The sequence below is a fragment of the Corythoichthys intestinalis genome, chromosome 20 (genome assembly GCF_030265065.1).
Source record: "Corythoichthys intestinalis isolate RoL2023-P3 chromosome 20, ASM3026506v1, whole genome shotgun sequence".
Taxonomy (NCBI): Eukaryota; Metazoa; Chordata; class Actinopteri; order Syngnathiformes; family Syngnathidae; genus Corythoichthys; species Corythoichthys intestinalis.
Genome location: NC_080414.1, coordinates 12,191,299 through 12,211,192, shown reverse-complemented (window position 1 = coordinate 12,211,192; position 19,894 = coordinate 12,191,299). Strand labels below are relative to the sequence as shown.

At 36.6% G+C, this 19,894-nt stretch overlaps 1 protein-coding gene across 1 annotated transcript in view; it reads right to left on the bottom strand.

Moving 5' to 3' along the window:
• The window catches only part of LOC130908489 (cadherin-6-like), a 220,023-nt gene that overhangs the window by 51,455 nt on the left and 148,674 nt on the right, over positions 1 to 19,894 (bottom strand). The window contains exon 3 of the mRNA XM_057823949.1: positions 10,694 to 11,041. Coding sequence (XP_057679932.1) covers positions 10,694 to 10,927 — 234 coding nt within the window. The 5' untranslated portion in view covers positions 10,928 to 11,041. The remainder of the gene's footprint in view (positions 1 to 10,693; positions 11,042 to 19,894) is intronic.

Here is a 19,894-nt window from a genome sequence, read left to right as displayed (position 1 = left end):
ACTGTTCAACTGCTGTTGGGTTGCTGAATCAATAATATTGCAAAGTGCCGAGAGTTAGATTGTCTTTTGTGCTGTTAGATCAAATGTGCCTCCATTATAGGTGAGTAAACAAAGCCAATTGTATTGGCTTTATTTACTGTATTGTATTGTCTTCTTTGTTGATTAGCACGGAGCGCTACGCTAGTTAGCGAGTATACAAATAAGTGTCTTAAGTGTCTGTATTGTGTTTTGGAGAAGCATATTAACACTTGAGTTATTGGTAGAAAGTAAAGTCTCATTTCTTTTTATCAAGAAACCATATACTGTACATAAACCCATTCATATAATAGTCTCATTTCAACAAACTCAAACTGTAAATTGTAATACAAGAGAGTCTGCTTTGAAATTGGATTTGGATTGTATTTATGAATAACTGATAAAGACAACAGATTCAGTACCGTCTGCCTCCTTCCTATTCGACTTTGTTGTTTAGTTTTTTTATAACGGAAGAAGTTAAATAAATTAATGTACAGTATATCTGGCCTAGGACTACAGTTAAAAACAGTTGTGGCTAATTCTGGCATGTTTTACAATGAGCGGTAATGTTAATATGCACTGTTCTTGTCAATAAATAAAATCAAATATGAGCTAATATTTACTATGGGTGTCAAATTTATCGCGTTAACGGGCGGTAATTAAGTTTTTTCAATTAATCACATTAAAATATTTAACGCATGCGCGGAACGACCCACTCACGCATTGCCGCAAACAGACTACAATGGCGCCGTTTTAAGTATATTGAGAGCTAAGAGGCAGAGACAACCGAGTGGAGTGGACACAGGCATTCATTTGGGCCACGCTATTTATTGGCAAAAGCTTTGGCACCTCTTCCACAACAATTATAACTAGTGTGGCGAGCGACGTGGGAAAGAATGACAGGAGATTATCTTTTTCTTGACACCCTGTGTTGAACATAAGGCAGAGAAAATATACCATTTGCAGCCACCACTGACAGTCATGGTTGCCCAACTTCCCATCATGCATTTGGGCAGAACAGTTAAGTCGCTACAGTATCATTTACTGAAAGCACAACAAAAATAATATTCCTCTCTCTCAAAAAAAATAATGTTCACAAAAAGAAAAGTGTTCAATGCAAAGAGAACTGGCATTCCCAATCAAAATAGCGATGCAAAATAATACTCAGACTTTGGTCAAACTCTATACACTAGATGACAATATTTAGTCACAATATACAAACTCACATTTGTCTTTTAAGAATTACAAGTCTTTCTATCCGTGGATCCCTTTCACAGAAAGAATGTTTATAATGTTAATGCCATCTTGTGGATTTATTGTTATAATAAACAAATACAGTACTTATGTACAGTATGTTGAATGTATATATCTGTCTTGTCCTATTTTTCCATTCCAACAATAATTTACAGAAAAATATGGCATATTTTAAAGATGGTTTGAATTGTGATCAATTAATTTTTAAGCTGTGATTAACCCGATTAATCGTTTGAAAGCCCTAATATTTATTTAATAAGACAGCACAAAGTGTCCGAAACACAACTTTCTAATTCATGACCAGATTATATACTGTATATGATGTATATGGTGCAATTAATTGCTGTGGAAGATAGTGTAGTTCGAAAAATTAGCAAGCACAAAAGAACCTAGCAAAGAATGCAGCCGTAACAGCAACTTTTAGCAACAAACGGAGCCACCAGCAAACAAAAATGAGTTGGCAGCAACGCACATACGCACGCACAAGAAGGCAACATAGCAAAGTGCGTCCCGCCAGCAGCGGGGGCCTATCAGGGGCTGTAAATACTTGATGAGATATGATAGTGCAGCACAAACATGGGCGCTCCACCACAGGCCATTAAGCGCGTGCGCGCACGCGTGGTGCACATGCCCTTTGGTGGAGCGCCCCATAATGAAATAAACAAACACAGCGTTCCCCCGGTGACGAGAGAAGAACCCGGCGGGCTCACGCCTGCTAATGAGAGGCCGCGGGAACGGCACGCGCACCGGCGGCTGACGTGGGGATGCTAGTCCTCCCAATTTGACAGGAAAAAAAACATGAGGCTGCCAGGCTAAGATAGCTCACTCAGGCTACTGTGCTTTGCATTGGTTTGGTCCAAGGTATAAAACATACAGGTTACGACTAGGGTTGTTGCGATCATGTTTTTTTGCTCCCGATCCGATCCCGATCGTTGTAGTTTGAGTATCTGCCGATCCCGATATTTCCCGATCCGATTGCTTTTTTTGTTTTGCTCCCGATTCAATTCCAATCATTCCTGATAATTTTTCCCGATCATATACATTTTGGCAATGCATTAAGAAAAAAATGAATAAAACTCGGACGAATATATACATTCAACATACAGTACATAAGTACTGTATTTGTTTATTATGACAATAAATCCTCAAGATGGCATTTACATTAATAACATTCTTTCTGTGAGAGGGATCCACGGATAGAAAGACTTGTAATTCTTAAAGGATAAATGTGACTTTGTATATTGTGACTAAATATTGCCATCTAGTGTATTTGTTGAGCTTTCAGTAAATGATACTGTAGCCATTTAACTGATCTGCCCAAATGCATGATGGGAAGTGCAACCATGACTGTACGTAGTGACACCAATTGATATATCTTCTCTGCGTTGAGAAATAACATGGTGTTAAGAAAAAGATCAACTACTACCTTTCTTCCCCACATTGCTTCCCACGATATTTATAATTGTTGAGAGGGGGATTTTTAGGCTTTAGCCAGTTAAATAAAGGCTACAAAGACTGCCTAAATTCACTCTACTCATTTTACACTGCCTTTTAGCTCTATATATAGGTAAAACGGCGCCTTTATAGATTGAACGCGACAATGCGTGAGTGGGTCGTGCAGCGCATGCGTTAATTGCATTAAATATTTTAACGTGATTAATTTTTAAAAAATTAATTACCGCCGTCAGCGTGATAAATTTGACAGTCCTACTTTAAGCCAAAACTAAAGACTCTGGATGAGTGTAAGACATTTTGTCTGTAATGTGAAATACAATTAGAAAACGATTTAATTAATGATATATATATATATATATATATATATTAAAAAAAGGCATGTCCAATATTTTTTTGCCGATTCCGATACTTTGAAAATGACGTGATCGGACCCGATCGACCCGACTTACGTGATTTTGATTTTACGACGCCGGAGCTTTATGTGCCATTTCTCGACATATTTTTTAAAGTCGCGGAAAGCCCCTTTCATACTTATATCCCGCTAAATTCCCGTTTAACGTGACACGGGACCCGTGTCATAGTTTTTGGTCGGCATCGGCAACGAAATAAACCACACATTTCCAATGATTTACGATGGACTGTCTCTAAGATCCAATAGCAATTTAATTTAGTTTAATTCATCTATCTTTCCAGTTTGCCATGTTGATAACTGTGATGTTTGTTTACCGATTTTCGTCTTATAGCGGAGAAAGGGAATGACGATCGGCCCGCCGTGATATTCACGTCATCAGCCTTCGCACTGTGACCCGGGAATTAACCGGCTGCTTTCATTCATGCTGCATCCGGTTAAGTCGTCCACGTCAGTCAACCCGGGAAATTACTTTCACACATAGTGAATACCCATTTAAATTCACATTTAAATTCCGGGACTTAGCCGGGTTTCAGCAAATGTCTGGAAGGAGCTTAACAGTAACACCTCTCAGCATTGATGGTAAGTACAGTAGCTTGTATTTTGCTTAGTTTTATTAATACGATGTATAATACATGTTTATGGATAATTATTTTGAGATTTAAAAGGTATTTACCTAAAGGGTTCATTCCGATTTCAGGTGAAATTTGGGTTACGTCGCCAGCGTAGGAACGGAACCCGTTCATAACCCAGGGACTACCTGTATACATACGTATATGAGTTGAATATATTTGGATTTTTTTTTTTTTCCTAATGATTTTTTTTTGTGTTTGTTTCTTTCCATTAGTCATTCACTGCCATTGACAGTTTTAAATTAAAATTCGTAAAATTAAATTTAAAAAAAATATATATATATATATATATTTTTTTTTTTTTACAGTCCCTGACAAAAGACTTGTCGCTTATCCATTTTGTAGAAACAATTGCTAATAACCAGACTTTTAATTCTTCAATTGGTCTTAGAAATGGCTCATATGAAAGCTAAGAACCTCCCAAAAGATGTTGGATATACAAAAATATATTTGTTTCACTGAAAAAAGATTTATCATTTAATGAAGACATAAACGTCAAATTTTGGCGAGACAAAAGTTTTGTCGCCCACTGAAAGTAGTGTGAAAATTGAACAAAAAATGTACTTCAAATAAATATGTTACATAACATAAGTGAATGAAGTGGTGCTGTGAGATCCAAATTTGATATTTTGTATGACTTCCATGGGCTTTGGCAAGGATTCATACAATTTATTGATGAAGTCATTAGGAACATCAAAGAAAGCAGTCTTGCATGCCTCCCAGAGTTCATCAACATTCTTGGGTTTGCCAATTATTTATCTCTTCGGGTGCAGACAATTAAAAAACCATGTGGCATTTGCCAAGGCCCACAGCCTGTCAAAAGAATTGAAGTGGAAAAAGGTGGATTTTTCTGTTGAATCTTCCATTGGATCACACCACAGTCGCCGCAAATATTGCAGGAGACCTACTGGAGCCCGCATGGATCCGAGATTCACTCCTGGTCTGGGGTTACATCCATTATGGGGGTGTGCGATAGATCTGCAGGGTGGAAGGCAACATATATAGCTGCCTCTTACATTCCTAACCATAAAAAGGGACAAATTCTGCAGCAGGATGGTGCTCCATCGCATACTTCAATCTCTACCTCAAAGTTCCTCAAGGCAAAGAAGATCAAGATCCTCCAGGACTGGCCAGCCCGTTCACCAGACATGAACATCATTGAGCATGTCTGGGGTAGGATGAAAAAGGAAGCATGGAAGATGAAACCCAAGAATGTTGATGAACTCTGGGAGGCATTCAAGACTGCTTTCTTTGATCTTCATGATGACTTCATCAATACATTGTATGAATCCTTGCCGAAGCCCATGGAAGTCATACAAAATATTAAATTTGGATCTCACAGCACCACTACTTAATTCGCTTATGTTATGTAACATATTTTTGTATTTGAAGTATATTTTTTGTTCAATTTTCACACTACTTTCTGTAGGCGACAAAACTTCTGTCTTGCAGAATTTGACCTTTATGTCTTCATTAAATGATAAATCTTTTTTCAGTGAAACAAATACATTTTTGTACATTCAACATCATTTGGGAGGGTCTTAGCTTTCATATGAGCCATTTCTGAAACCAATTGAATAATTAAAAGTCAGTTTTATTAGCAATTGTTTCTACAAAATGGATAAGCGACAAGACTTTTGTCAAGGACTGTATATAATCTTGTTTGCTGGACTCATTTTTAAAGCAACACTCGGCAACTTTTCAACCTTTGTAAAATATTTTCATAACATTTTTAGTGATTTATCGACTGAGTGACTTGTCAACAAGTTAAATGGCACCTCTTTCATATTAACTTTGAGGCGGGTGGCAGGAACCCTGCCACACACACACACACAAAAAAAAAACTACAAATGTGCTTTGTGGCATATGTCACTTCCCCTTTTTCTTATTCATTATTATTAATAATAATAACAATTAATAAAATAGTAAATTATAGTAAAATAATAATATAAGTCGATGCGACCGCTTTCGCACGAGTTCTGCAAAGATGGCAGAGCAACAAGAGACATAAAATTTTGCCTGAGGGGAAAAAAGGGAGGCTACCAGGATGCTCAAGAATAAACATTGGCCCAGCTTTCACTCGCTGGCATGACGACCCCCTCCACATGTTGACGAGTTCGGATGGGGTGGGGGGTTTAGGCACACAGTTGCTAACCGTCATATGCTATTGTTTAGCCATAACTACATTCTTTACCTTATTACTATTCATCCTTCACACAGCCGCTGAAAACAGAAATGTCATTTAATCCATCAACTTAATCCGCTTTTGTCCACCAGCGTCGCTAAATTCGACCAAAACTGAAAACTTACATAGTGTTGCTTTAAAGAACACAATTTCTGGAAAGAAAATCTAGGAAAACATGCACTATTTCTATGAATAATTTAGCTTTAAGTTTTTGTTTAGAGATAAAAAAAATCACTGAATTCATTTAAAATTATTTCAAGAATTATATTTAAATTAGGGTTGTTCCGATCATGTTTTTCTGCTCCCGATCCCATCCCGATCGTTTTTGTTTGAGTATCTGCCGATCCCAATATTTCCCGATCCAATTGCTTTTTTTTTGCTCCCGATTCAATTCCAGTCATTCCCGATAATTTTTCCCGATCATATACATTTTGGCAATGCATTAAGAAAAAAATGAATAAAACTCGGACGAATATATACATTCAACATACAGTACATAAGTACTGTATTTGTTTGACAATAAATCCTCAAGATGGCATTTACATTATTAACATTCTTTCTGTGAGAGGTATCCACGGATAGAAAGACTTGTAATTCTTAAAGGATAAATGTGACTTTGTATATTGTGACTAAATATTGCCATCTAGTGTATTTGTCGAGCTTTCAGTAAATGATACTGTAGCCATTTAACTGTTCTGCCCAAATGCATGCTGGGAAGTGCAAGCATGACTGTGCTTAGTGGCACCAATTGATATATCTTCTCTGCGTTGGGAAATAACATAGGGTGTTAAGAAAAAGTTCAACGACTACTTTTCTTCCCCACATTGCTTCCCATGATATTTCTAATTGTTGAGAGAGGGATTGTAAGGCTTTAACCATTAAAAATAAGGCTCCAAAGACTGCCAAAATTCACTCTACTCGTTTTACGCTGCCTTTTAGCTCTATATATAGGTAAAACGGCGCCGTTATAGATTGAACGCGACAATGCGTGAGTGGGTTGTGCAGCACATGCATTAATTGCGTTAAATATTTTAACGTGATTAATTTAAAAAAAATTAATTACCGCCGTTAACGCGATAAATTTGATAGCACTACTTTAAGCCAAAATTAAACACTCTGGATGAGTGTAAGACATTTTGTCTGTAACGTTAAATACAATTTTAAAACGATTTAATTAAAAATATATATATATATATTTAAAAAAGGCATGTCCGATATATTTTTGCCGATTCCGATACTTTGAAAATGACGTGATCGGACCCGATCGATCGGGACATCTTTAATTTATATTGTGCATTTTGTTAAATTCCTTATTCAAAAGAACAAAATTTTTTTGGCAGAACCTTTTATTTTGGAGGGAAAATGACATTTTTTTAAAGAAAACTATAAAAATATGTAGTTTTTCTATGAACAACTTAACTCAATTATCAATATTATTTTTAAACACATTATATTTCGTCCAGCCTTGTTTTTCAAAATCGTGAGTTGTTTTCATCCATACTATAATTAATTGGCTACCAAATAACGTTGATAGACGTCTAATCCATTTGAACGGGGAAGCGCCGGTGTTCATTTGCTGCCAGTTCAAATGGGTTGGACGTCTACTAGTGATAAACTCCTTTCAATGTCCATGAGAAGAATGACTGGCCGCCTTGTGATTGGACGTCATTGTAAAATACAGAAATAAAATGAGAAAACTTTTTTCTACTAAATAAAGAGCTTATTCTTTTATTTATTTTTTTGACACAGTGTTCATGATTCACTTCATAATCCCTCGGTTTTTGTCTATTAGCGAGCTAAAAGAGAACAGGCGGTAAGTGACGCTCCGCTTTTGAGCCTCTTTTGTTTCCTGGATGTTCTTTTTTGGACTTGTTGTGTCGGCGCCCGTGTAATCCTTTTAAAGGCGCGCTCAAAGTCAACGCTCGCTCCGGGGAGAACGTACGTCGCCTCGTCTCATTTGCCGGAGGGAGTCTATCCTGAGTCCGTCCCACGCCGACGGAATGCAAAGTAGTCGAGTCCATTCAGAGCCACGCACAAAAGCGCTTTCATTCGCCGGGCGTCGACCTTGTCGCTGTAACGGCGACGCGCGCCGACTAGCGAAATAGGAGCTTCTTGAAGAGTCGGTAGGGATGCCACGATTAATCGACGACTTATTTGATAATTGGTTAATCGTTAAAAGATATTGTCCAAATCTTCTTTTTCGAGTTCAGTGGCTGCCACTGACGTTGATAGACGTCCAATCTATTTGGTTGGCAGCAATTAAGTTTTGACTTACTCATTTTTAGAATTTATATTCATTTGGAAAAAAATGTTATTTTTTAAAAAATATATTTTTAAAAAGGGAAAAATGCAGATATTTTTAAAATTTTTAAATTGCGGATTTTTAACATTTTCTTTTATTAAAAGCATGACAAAAAACATTAATTCAATCATCTTGTCATTTTTTTGTATTTTAGCTTCAATTTTAGAAATATTTAAAATTTAAAAAAGTGAATTTTTCATTTACTTTAGGTTTAAGGTTTTTCTTTATATATATATATTTATATGTAATATCTTTTTAATAAAAAACAAAAAAGGAATATGTCCCCTTTTTTTATTTAAAAGCGTAATTAAAAAAAAAAAGTAATGTAAATGTTTAAAATGTTTATTAATTTAATATATTTATTAACTCATTTGCTCCCAGAAACATATAAATACATTCTATTTTTACATGCTTCATTGTACCAAAAACGTATTTATACGTCTTTTGCGGTTTTTTTTCCAAGAAGAATCTATAGCTTGCGATCTGAGAAACAAAAAAACAAGGCAAGACAAACCCATTTTAAAGCTATAAAACTGGCCACTGGAGGGCGGTATCGCATTTTGTAAAGACCCGCAACCCGATTCAACAGCAATGAAAAGCCGGGCAGCACGGTCGGAGCGCTGGCGGCAGTATGCCAGGCGGCGTACGACCAAACAAAACAACCGAGAGGACGCCGGGAATGCCAGGCGCTGGACGACGGAGCAAAACGACTGAGACCACCGTGCAGCGGGCTCGCCAGGCAGACCCCGCACAGATGAAAAAAATAATCCATCTTTTTGAGACAGACAACAATGAGGGAAAAGTTTACACGGCAGACGCGGCGACAACGGCGTCATCTCGGCGACAACAGGCGTCATCTCTCGGTAGTCATGTGTAAACAAATTGTTACTTTGCAATCAAAAGCTCTATTTGTCTTGTTCATTATGATATTTTAAAAGACAGTTTAATTCAATCAGTTAATATGAACTTATTTGATGTGAAACACGTTATAGAATTGATCATGTATTAACGTGTAGAAAATGAAAAGTAACGTCAGTTACTTTGCCGAGTAACTAATTACTTTTACATTGATGTAACTGATTACTAATTTACTTTAACTGACAACACATTACTTTTTAAAGTAAGATTAACAGCACTTCATATATATATATATATATATATATATATATATATATATATATATATATACACACAAATATACATACAGGACTGTCTCAGGAAATTAGAATATTGTGATAAAGTTCTTTACTCTCTGTAATGCAATTAAAAAAACAAAAATGTCATACATTCTGGATTCATTACACATCAACTGAACTATTTCAAGCCTTTTATTATTTTAATATTGCTGATTTTGGCTTACAGCTTAAGAAACCTCAAAAATCCTATCTCAAAATATTAGAATATCATGAAAAAGTATACAAGTAGGCTATTCAACTAATCACCTGAATCATCTAATTAACTCGAAACACCTGCGAGGGTTTCCTGAGCCTTAAAAACACTCAGCTTGGTTCAGTAAACTAAATCACAAGTATGGGGAAGACTGCTGATCTGACTGCTGTCCAGAGGACCATCATTGATACCCTCCATCAGGAGGGTAAGACACAAAAAGAAATTTCTCAAAGAGCAGGCTGTTCACAGAGTGCAGTTTCAAAGCATATCCACAAAAAGTCTGTTGGAAGGGAAAAATGTGGCCGGAAACGCTGCACAACCAAGATAATCACGTTAAAATATTTGACGCAATTAACGCACATGTCCCGCTCAGACAGATTTAAATGACAGTACAGTGAAATGCCCACTTGTTAATTGTGTTTTGCTGCCCTCTGCTGGCGCTTGGTGCGTGCGACTGATTTTATAGGCTTCAGCACCCATGAGCATTGTGTAAGTAATTATTGACATCAACAATGGCGGGCTACTAGTTTATTTTTTGATTGAAAAATTTACAAATTTTATTAAAACGAAAACATTAAGAGGGGTTTTAATATACAGGTAGAATTTCTATAACTTAGTACTAACATTTATCTTTTAAGAACTACAAGTCTTTCTATCCATGGCTCGCTTTAACAGAATGTTAATAATGTTATTGCCATCTTGTTGATTTATTGTTATAATAAACAAATACAGTCCTTATGTACCGCATGTTGAATATATATATCCATCTTGTGTCTTATCTTTCCATTCCAACAATAATTTACAGAAAAATATGTCATAATTTATAGATGGTTTGAATTGCGATTAATAGCGATTAATTACGATTAATTAATTTTTAAGCTGTAATTAACTCGATTAAAAATTTGACAGCCCTAATATATATATATATATATATATATATATATATATATATATATATATATATATATATATATATATATTTGACCAATGGCAACAGCCCTATAATTATTTGACCAATGGCAACAGCCCTAATATTCAGGTATTGGTTTTACCTTGCCAACATACTGCATGTCGCTGCCGGTGTACTCCTCCAAGAGGAAGAACTGGTTCCACATCCACCCTCTTTTAGAGCGCCGTAGCGGCACCCCGTTAGCGTCCTGTCCCGTCAGTCCGCCGGCAATCTTGTGCCCCGCCGCAGTCCTTCGCGGCGGCCTCAGCCCCATAACCGGCACGACGCCGAGCTGGGCGGCGGCCCACAGTGCCATCAGCACGCGCAGCGTCTCCATGGCGACCGGACCTCGGGTCCTCAGCCCCTCTCCTCCCTCCCTCGGCGCTTTGTGTCGGGCTTTCTCGGGGTCAGGGTGTCGCCTCTGTCCTCATGCTGGACTTGAAACAGGAACCTGAAAATCAGAACATTACAGTCAAGTTAGCGAAGCTCAACATATCAGAAGCGACGGGTGACTATTATCTTGGCTCACAATACAAAGCAAAAAAAATCCAGTTGTCCTCGGTTTTATTGAAAGCATTCGTCGATAAGTATTTCATTGGGCGCACCACAGACGTTTGTGAGACCAATTTGGCAACGGAGCGCTTTGCTGGGATCTGAACAACACTCGCGAATAAAATGCGAGCGCTACCTCTGATGTCTCAGTTATTGCGGGAACTCTATGTGAACAAAGCTGACACGGAGAGACGCCGAAGTTGAAATCTTGTGGAAACTACATAAGACGCTTTCAAACTCACCGATGTGAAAACTCTGTGAAAGGGCCTTTGATGGACACTTCTGGGAGTCAGCGCACTCTCGGGAGATAACGCAAGATTAGAAAACGTACACGTGGACGTACACGGATAAGATGAGTGCTGATATATATACCCCTAAAACGATATAAAATTTCTATCGTCATTATCGCCATAAATAGACCTGTTGTTGCATTGCACATTTTGGCCAGCAGAGGGCGCCCAATTTGCATCGAAATGTTTGCAAACTGGCCATGCCAACCGTATGTGAGCAACGCATGAAAGACAATTGAAAACAGCCACACATACAATCCACACAGAACATAGACAACACATATTCCAAATTGTCACTTTAGGGACAATTGCACCAGAGTCTGAGTCACCAGATTTTGAGAATCTGCCGATACGAGTCCCGATCTGATACTGAAAAAAAGTTGTTTTTTAACAAAAGTTCCAAACATGTTACTGTCCCACTGTGCCGTCTTCATAATGTGAATTAGAAAAAAAAAAAAGAAAAATGCTTTCTTTATTAAATGCTTCATTGAGTGAGTCCACTGCAGAGAACAGCCTCTCACTTACACAATGATTTTCCACAGCACACTAATGCTAGTGTTTAACAAGCTAAACGATGATTGACACATTCGGCCCATTGGTTACCAAGCTTCTCTGGCAAGATCAAAGCTACAACCCTGTCAATCATCGTTAACTTTAAGTACCAATCGCAAGCTGGACAGTTTGGCCGCACTGCATTGCAGAAGTGAGGTTAAGAGGTTGTGGCGCTGTGCGACCATGAAACAGAAAAACAAATTAGGGCTGTCAAACGATTAAAATTTTGAATCGAGTTAATGACAGCTTAAAAATTAATTAATCATAATTAATCGCAATTCAAACCATCTATAAAATATGCCATATTTTTCTGTAAATTATTGTTGGAATGGAAAGATAAGACACAAGATGGATATATACATTCAACATACAGTACATAAGTGCTGTATTTGTTTATTAAGACAATAAATCAACAAGATGGCATTCACATTATTAACATTCTCTTAAAGCGATCTATGGATAGAAAGACTTGTAGTTCTTAAAAGATAAATGTTAGTACAAGTTATAGAAATTTTATATTAAAACCCCTCTTCATGTTTTCGTTTTATTAAAACTTGTAAAATTTTCAATCAAAAAATAAACTACTAGCTCGCCATTGTTGATGTCAATAATTACATCATGCTCACTCATTGTGCTGAAGCCCATAAAATCATTTGGACCCAAGCGCCAGCAGAGGGCGCCAAACACCAAAAAGCAAGTAACAAGCGGACATTACACTGCTGTCATTTTAATCTGTTTGAGCGGGGCATGTGTGTTAATTGCATCAAATATTTTAACGTGATTAATTTAAAAAATTAATTACCGCCCGTTAATGCGATAATTTTGACAGCCCTAATTCATACAAAATTAAAGGTTACTAAACACTGTCATGAACGTTTCCCACCAGCTATGAGAGTTAACTCCAGCATGTTTAGAGTGTCTAGCGGTGGTAAAACGTGGGGGTTTTTTTCTCTCTCTGGCAACTGTCTGTGTTGAAAAATAGAGTGTTTGTATTGTGTAAACATGATACGAGTCATACACACGAAAAATCAATTATTTTTGTTCTGATGGTAATAATGTTGAGCTTTGGCTGTGGGTTTAGGCTCACCTAAAGACTGCGTTTATTTTATTTAGAATATTTCAGCTATCCTGTTCAATGGAAAAAAGTTGTTGTTTTTTAACCCAGATATCGCTTTAGAGCTATAGGTGCAATACCGTGATATTTTGATTCATGGTTATCACCGTCAGAATCTCATACCAGCACATGCCTAATCCCAAGTACAGTATTAGTAGATGTATTTACATTTGAGCAAAAATATGTATGCTATTGTGCCACTTGAGTTTAAACTGGATAGATTTATGTTGCAGCACTACTTAATACATTTAACTGTCTGTTTAATGTTAATTCAGAAATGATTTAAGAGGGAGAAAAGCTGTCATCATTGTTGTATCATTTTTCACCAAATAATTCCAAATGCATTATATCACGTTATATCGATACTGTGATATGAAATAGAGCATGTAGTGATAGATTTTTTTCCATATTGTACACCACAAGTTGCGACGTCTCTGGATCTACATTAAGTCAGAAAATCATCACATAATGGAGTGGCGGGTCCCTTGAGGGTTACGGTGGGGGCGCCGGGATCCATCGGTTAAAAGCATCACGTTATCACGACCGCGGCAATGTCAGCCGCACTTCATTACTTGAAGATAACGCCTCGCGGTGAATGAGTGTTTGCTAAACGCACACAAGGGGAACCCGCGCGGGCGGCGGCGGAGGAAGCGGTGCCGGGGTCCAAGAAAAGACAGAAGGCGCCCGTGTATCGGCCTTTTGTTCCCTATTATTCCTTTCCGATTCCAAGTTTGGAAGAGAGGTCATCGGCGGGTCTACGAGGTGGGGTGCATGCTGGGAAACGAGGCAGAGGCGTGAATTAAGTAGCCTGACCCGTATGCTGAAGCGGAGCCGGATACTCCGAGGGGAAGGCGGGAAATGGAGCGAGGAAAACGGGGCAAGGAGAGGCTGCGACCGCCAAGAAGGAGATGATGTCTTAACAGCAACTTTCTTGGACGGAAGCCACTTGAGAGCCTTGAAAAGGAACAAACTATCATCGCACTTGTGGGACATACAACATATATAAATATTTATCTCTTTTGGCTGCCATTCACAGTGCGAGACATCCAATCCATATTGACTGGAAGGGGCGAATGAAATCTTTCGAGAACGACATACCGTTCATATAAGACAGTGTTTTTTGCATTGAAATAAGGATGAAAAAGAGGGGGTCGTCTTATATTCGCGGTCTAGACATTATACGCATTCACGACGCTAGATGGCGTCAGATATCATTGAAGCGATGTTCTGTCATGACAGTTCTCAGCTACTCTCCCCATTCACGACGCTAGATGGCGCCAGATATCATTGAAGCGATGTTCTGTCATGACAGATCTCAGCTCTTCTCAAGTTTAACCAGTTTGCATTGTTTTATTGCAATGTTTTTACTCATTCAGATTTGTTTCAAGACTACCGTTAGTTAGACTTCTTTGATGGTTAATGCAGTTATTGCAATGTTGTTGTTTTATCACAATAGATTGGTTTATTTACATTTCAAAAACCAGAAGCCATTCATTTACGAATGTGATTGCACTTTAGTTTAAATATTTAAATGTTCATATAGTAAGATTTGAATGAGGCAAAATAACATGCTTTTTCTCTCAAATATATTGGTATAATCATTTGTTTCGGATGTACTGTAATTATTTTCTTTATAAAAATTAATTAGGGGTTCAAAAAGTGTTTTTTCAAACTTGAGTCTTGAAAAAGAGGGGGTCGTCTTATAATCAGGGCTGTCTTATATTCAGGCCAATACGGTATGTTATAAATTTAATTTTAGCGTGAATTATCAAGTTGGTGCACATTATTTACTGTAGCAAAAGGATGTCGGCCCGCCTCTTTGACACCTGTGCTTTAGTGCATTCACAGACGATGTCAAGGAAAATGAATAGGACGGACAAGCTTTGCGGAACGACCAATGCACTCTCTTTGGGATGTTCCACTGCTGCGGATCCGAATAGTGAGGCAGCTTGACTCGTCTCTGTAGGGGCGCGGACCACCATAAGGTGAATTAATAGTGTCATCTGTGTATGGTGAGAAGCTCGGTCATCCGGGAGTGGATTAGAAACGCCAGATAAGGTGGTACAGGCACCTTATTCGGGTGCCTGCTGGATGCCTGACTGGTGAGGTGTTCCGGAAACTTGCCTTAAAATGCCACGGTATCTTAAGATCTGGATTAAGTCCCTGAAACTAGATATATTTCAGGTATTCTTGTGCTTTTGTTCATTGGCCTCTCCCATTCAAAATGGATAGGACTAGTGCTGCAGCGATTCATCGCGAGTAATTCGATTAGAAAAAGCATCAAGCATTCGTTTAGAGCGGCCTTGTCATGGTTCGTTTTGAAAGTGTTTGCATTTAGTTATATTGATTTGGGTGGGTAAACTGCCCTCTAGTGGCAACAGTGAATATGACATAACTAATTTCACATGGCTGAATCCAGCTGCTCCCTGTTAAGACCAACATAAGGGAAGGCTTTGTTTGAGGTACTATGTTTTTTTTATGCATTCGTAATTTAGTTTATAGGTATATTTAGCCGTTTTTTGTGGGAATATGTGTTTCAACCATTTGTTAAGCGCATTATAAAAAAAAATAATAAAATTTAAAAAAGCATTTTATAGCATTAATGCTTGCGGACTTTTGCTATGTAAGTTAGCCAATAGGTCTTTTGTTGTACTTAGATCCTCATTTATATATTTATACCATTTGAGGCTCAGCTCAGCTATTTAAATTTTTTATGTTCATTATCTGATTACTCAATGATTCGAACTAACTAGTTCATTGATTAATCGACTACTAAAATAATCGATTGCTGCAGCCCTAGATTGGACTTCTAACACCGGCAAAGGCAGCCGATGAGTTTAAAAGAAAAAAAAAGGATAATATAATATCTAACAATTTGAAGTGTAAGGAATTCCAAACCTGTATGACTTGTGGGGACCTGAAACTTGCTAACTCAATAAAAACAGCCTCATTGATTGCAGAGAAAACAGTAGTATTTTATTGTATTTTAAGTAGTACTTTTATTTCAATTATTATTATTATTATTATTATTATTATTATATAATTATATAATAATTAGGGCTGTCAAACGATTAAAATTTTTAATCGAGTTAATTACAGCTTAAAAATTAATTAATCGTAATCAATCGCAATTAATCGCAATTCAAACCATCTATAAAATATGCCATATTTTTCTGTAAATTATATATATATTCTGTAAAATAAATTGTTGGAATGGAAAGATAAGACACAAAATGGATATATACATTCAACATACGGTACATAAGGACTGTAGTGGGCATTTCACTCTACTGTCATTTAAATCTGTCTATGCTGTCCTCACTACGAAGCGTTTACTTTTTCCAAAGCTAGACAGCTAGCGAACGACGCCTTAATAATTAGACTTCTTCCTTTTTCATCTGATTTATTAATAAAATGGCCTCAAACCATTGTCCTCTTTAGACCGTCGTAAAACTACAAAAAGAAAAGTACACAAGCATTTCATTAGCAACAACGTTAGCTTAGCACGCTATACAGGTTCACTAAACATAAACATAAAGCGTCTCATACAAAAAATATAACATTTCGCTTACTAACATAATATGTACATTCTTTACAACAACCATACTTACGGACAAATCTTGTCCAAGGATCATATAAGCACAACATTGTCAGCCCAAGACGTCGTGCAGCCATATTGAACTGGACTGAAAACAATAAACCATGTCGCAAAGCAACCACAAGAGTTCGCTGTTGGACAGCACAAAAAGCCTTGCTGTAAAACTTACCAAAAGGCAGAATACTTTCTGAGCGGGACATGTGCGTTAATTGCGTCAAATATTTTAACGTGAATAATTTAAAAAATTAATTACCGCGCGTTAACGCGATAATTTTGACAGCCCTAATTTAAATCTTATCATAATTATTACATTTGAACTGCTTAAAACCCATTTATTAAAAAAAAAATAAAATAAATAAATATATATATATATATATATATATTAGGGCTGTCAAACGATTAAAATTTATAATCGAGTTAATTACAGCTTAAAAATTAATTAATTGTAATTAATCGCAATTAATCGCAACTCAAACCATCTATAAAATATGCCATATTTTTCTGTAAATTATTGTTGGAATGGAAAGATAAGGCACAAGATGGATATATACATTCAACATACTGTACATAAATACTGTATTTGTTTATTATAACAATAAATCAACAAGATGGCATTAACATTATTAACATTCGGTTAAAGCAATCCATGGATAGAAAGACTCGTAGTTCTTAAAAAAAAAATGTTAGTACAAGTTATACAAATTTTATATTAAAACCCCTCTTAATGTTTTCGTTTTAATAAAATTTGTAAAATTTTCAATCAAAAAATAAACTAGTAGCCCGCCATTGATGTCAATAATTACACAATGCTGATGGGAGCTGAAACCTATAAAATCAGTCGCACCCAAGCGCCAGCAGAGGGCGGCAAAACTCCATAGACACAACAAGTGAGAGTTTCACTGCACTGTCATTTAAATCTGTCTGAGCGGGCCATCTGCATTAACTGCGGTAAATATTTTAACGTGATTAACTTAAAAAAATAATTAACGCCCGTTAACGCGATAGTTTTGACAGCCCTAATATATATATATATATATATTAATATATTAATATATTGCAAGCTAAAGTTATGCAGATTTTTTCCATTCATTTCATTTTTTTTCCCCACAACGTTTCAAAGTACATTCATGCCATGGTGCTATTTTATACAATAACTACCTTGAATCCTTGACCAAATCACTCTTGAAACACTCCTGTCTGCTTGCATGCAGTAAAGTCCTGTTTTCACCTAAATCCAGTGTTAGAACGTAGCGAGTGTTTTGAGTAGGGCTGCAGCTATCGAATATTTTAGTAATCGAGTAATCGACTGAAAATTCTATCGATTAATCGAGTAATCGGATAAAACAAATATATTTTTAGGTGAAGAGCAAATATAAATATACATGAGAAAACAAGACATTTCATCTAATCTTGAACCATTTTCAGTCAATCAATGTCTTTATTTTCGATGTATATTGTTGAAAACAGCCAACAATTGTATCTCAGATGTAACTAGAATAAAATAAAAAAAAGATTAATTCACTGCTTTCACTCAAAAAACCTTTAGATCTTATTTAAAAAAATATATATATATATATATATATATTAGAGCTGAAACGAATACTCGAGCAACTCGAGTTTAAAAACTGATCCGAGTAATTTTATTCACCTCGAGTAATCGTTTATTTTGACAGCTCTAAGCATCACGTTTTGCTAGGACTACTTTTAATGCGGGACAACGCGCTGTCACGTGCGGAGAGGAAGAAGGGGGAAAAAAAAAAAACTTACCGCAGCCGACAGCCGCCACAAACGACTCCGACGTTGCTAAATACTAGCCCGCACAATGCTACATTGGTAACAGATAGCATCTGGTGTGTCTCATAGATATCACATGTATGTTGAACTAGATGCACAGTGAAAGACTAGGCCGCGTCTGGGCAGCGTTAGCAAACAGCTGCCATCTTAAAGCAGTAGAGCGCTAAGCGCTAATAAAGAGCGTTAAGCGCTAATATATAAGATTAACGTTACTGTCACTACTAGCTCACCTTACGTTAGCATTGCGGAGGGCTAGGTTTCAATTAATTAAGACCGCTTTCGATGCGTGGCTAACGTGTCTTTCATACAGGCTTTACACAACATAGCGTTGTGGAGTGATGAGGGTGTCAAATAAAAACTCAATAATGCTAACTATCAATTTTAGCTCAGTAGTCATTGCTGGATAAAACACCAAGTAGCACTAGTCCCTAATGTGCTCCAATACAGCCTGTATCATACATTTATTTTGAACAGTGCAAAAACTCAAAATCCTATCAGGACTTACAGTTTAGACTAACTTAAAACTTAACTAGAACTTAAAAATGGCTTGACACAAATAAATATTTAATTGAAAAACGTGGGAAAAAATCCTAACTTTTAAGTGATGTGTGTTATCAAGCGTAAAGGCATTTTTAGGTGTGTTTATATATATATATATTATATAATATATATATACTTTTAAAAAATAAGATTAAAGGTTTTTTGAGTGAAAGCAGTGAATTAGTCATTTTTTAAAATTCTAGTTACATCTGAGATACAATTGTTGGCTGTTTTTAACAATATACATCAAAAATAAAGACATTGATTGACTGAAAATGATAAAATGTCTTGTTTTCTCATGTATATTTATAATTGCTCTTCACCTAAAAATATATTTGTTTTATCCGATTACTCGATCAATCGATAGAATTTTCAGTCGATTACTCGATTACTAAAATATTCGATAGCTGCAGCCCTAATATATATATATATATATATATATATATATATATATATATATATATACCTAAAACACACGTAACACACGTCACTTAAAAGTTAGGATTTTTCCCCACGTGTTTCAATTGAATTTCTATTTGTGTCAAGCCATTTTTAAGTTCTAGTTAAGTTTTAAGTTAGTCTAAACTGTAAGTCCTGATAGGATTTTGAGTTTTTGCTGTGTTCAAAATAAATGTATGATACAGGCTGTATTGGAGCACATTAGGGACCAGTGCTACTTGGTGTTTTATCCAGCAATGACTACTGAGCTAAAATTGATAGTTAGCATTATTGAGTTTTTATTTTACACCCTCATCACTCCACAACGCTATGTTATGTTAAAGCCTGTATGTAAGACACGTTAGCCACGCATCGACAGTGGTCATAATTAATAGAAACTTCGCCCTCCGCAGGGCTAACGTTACG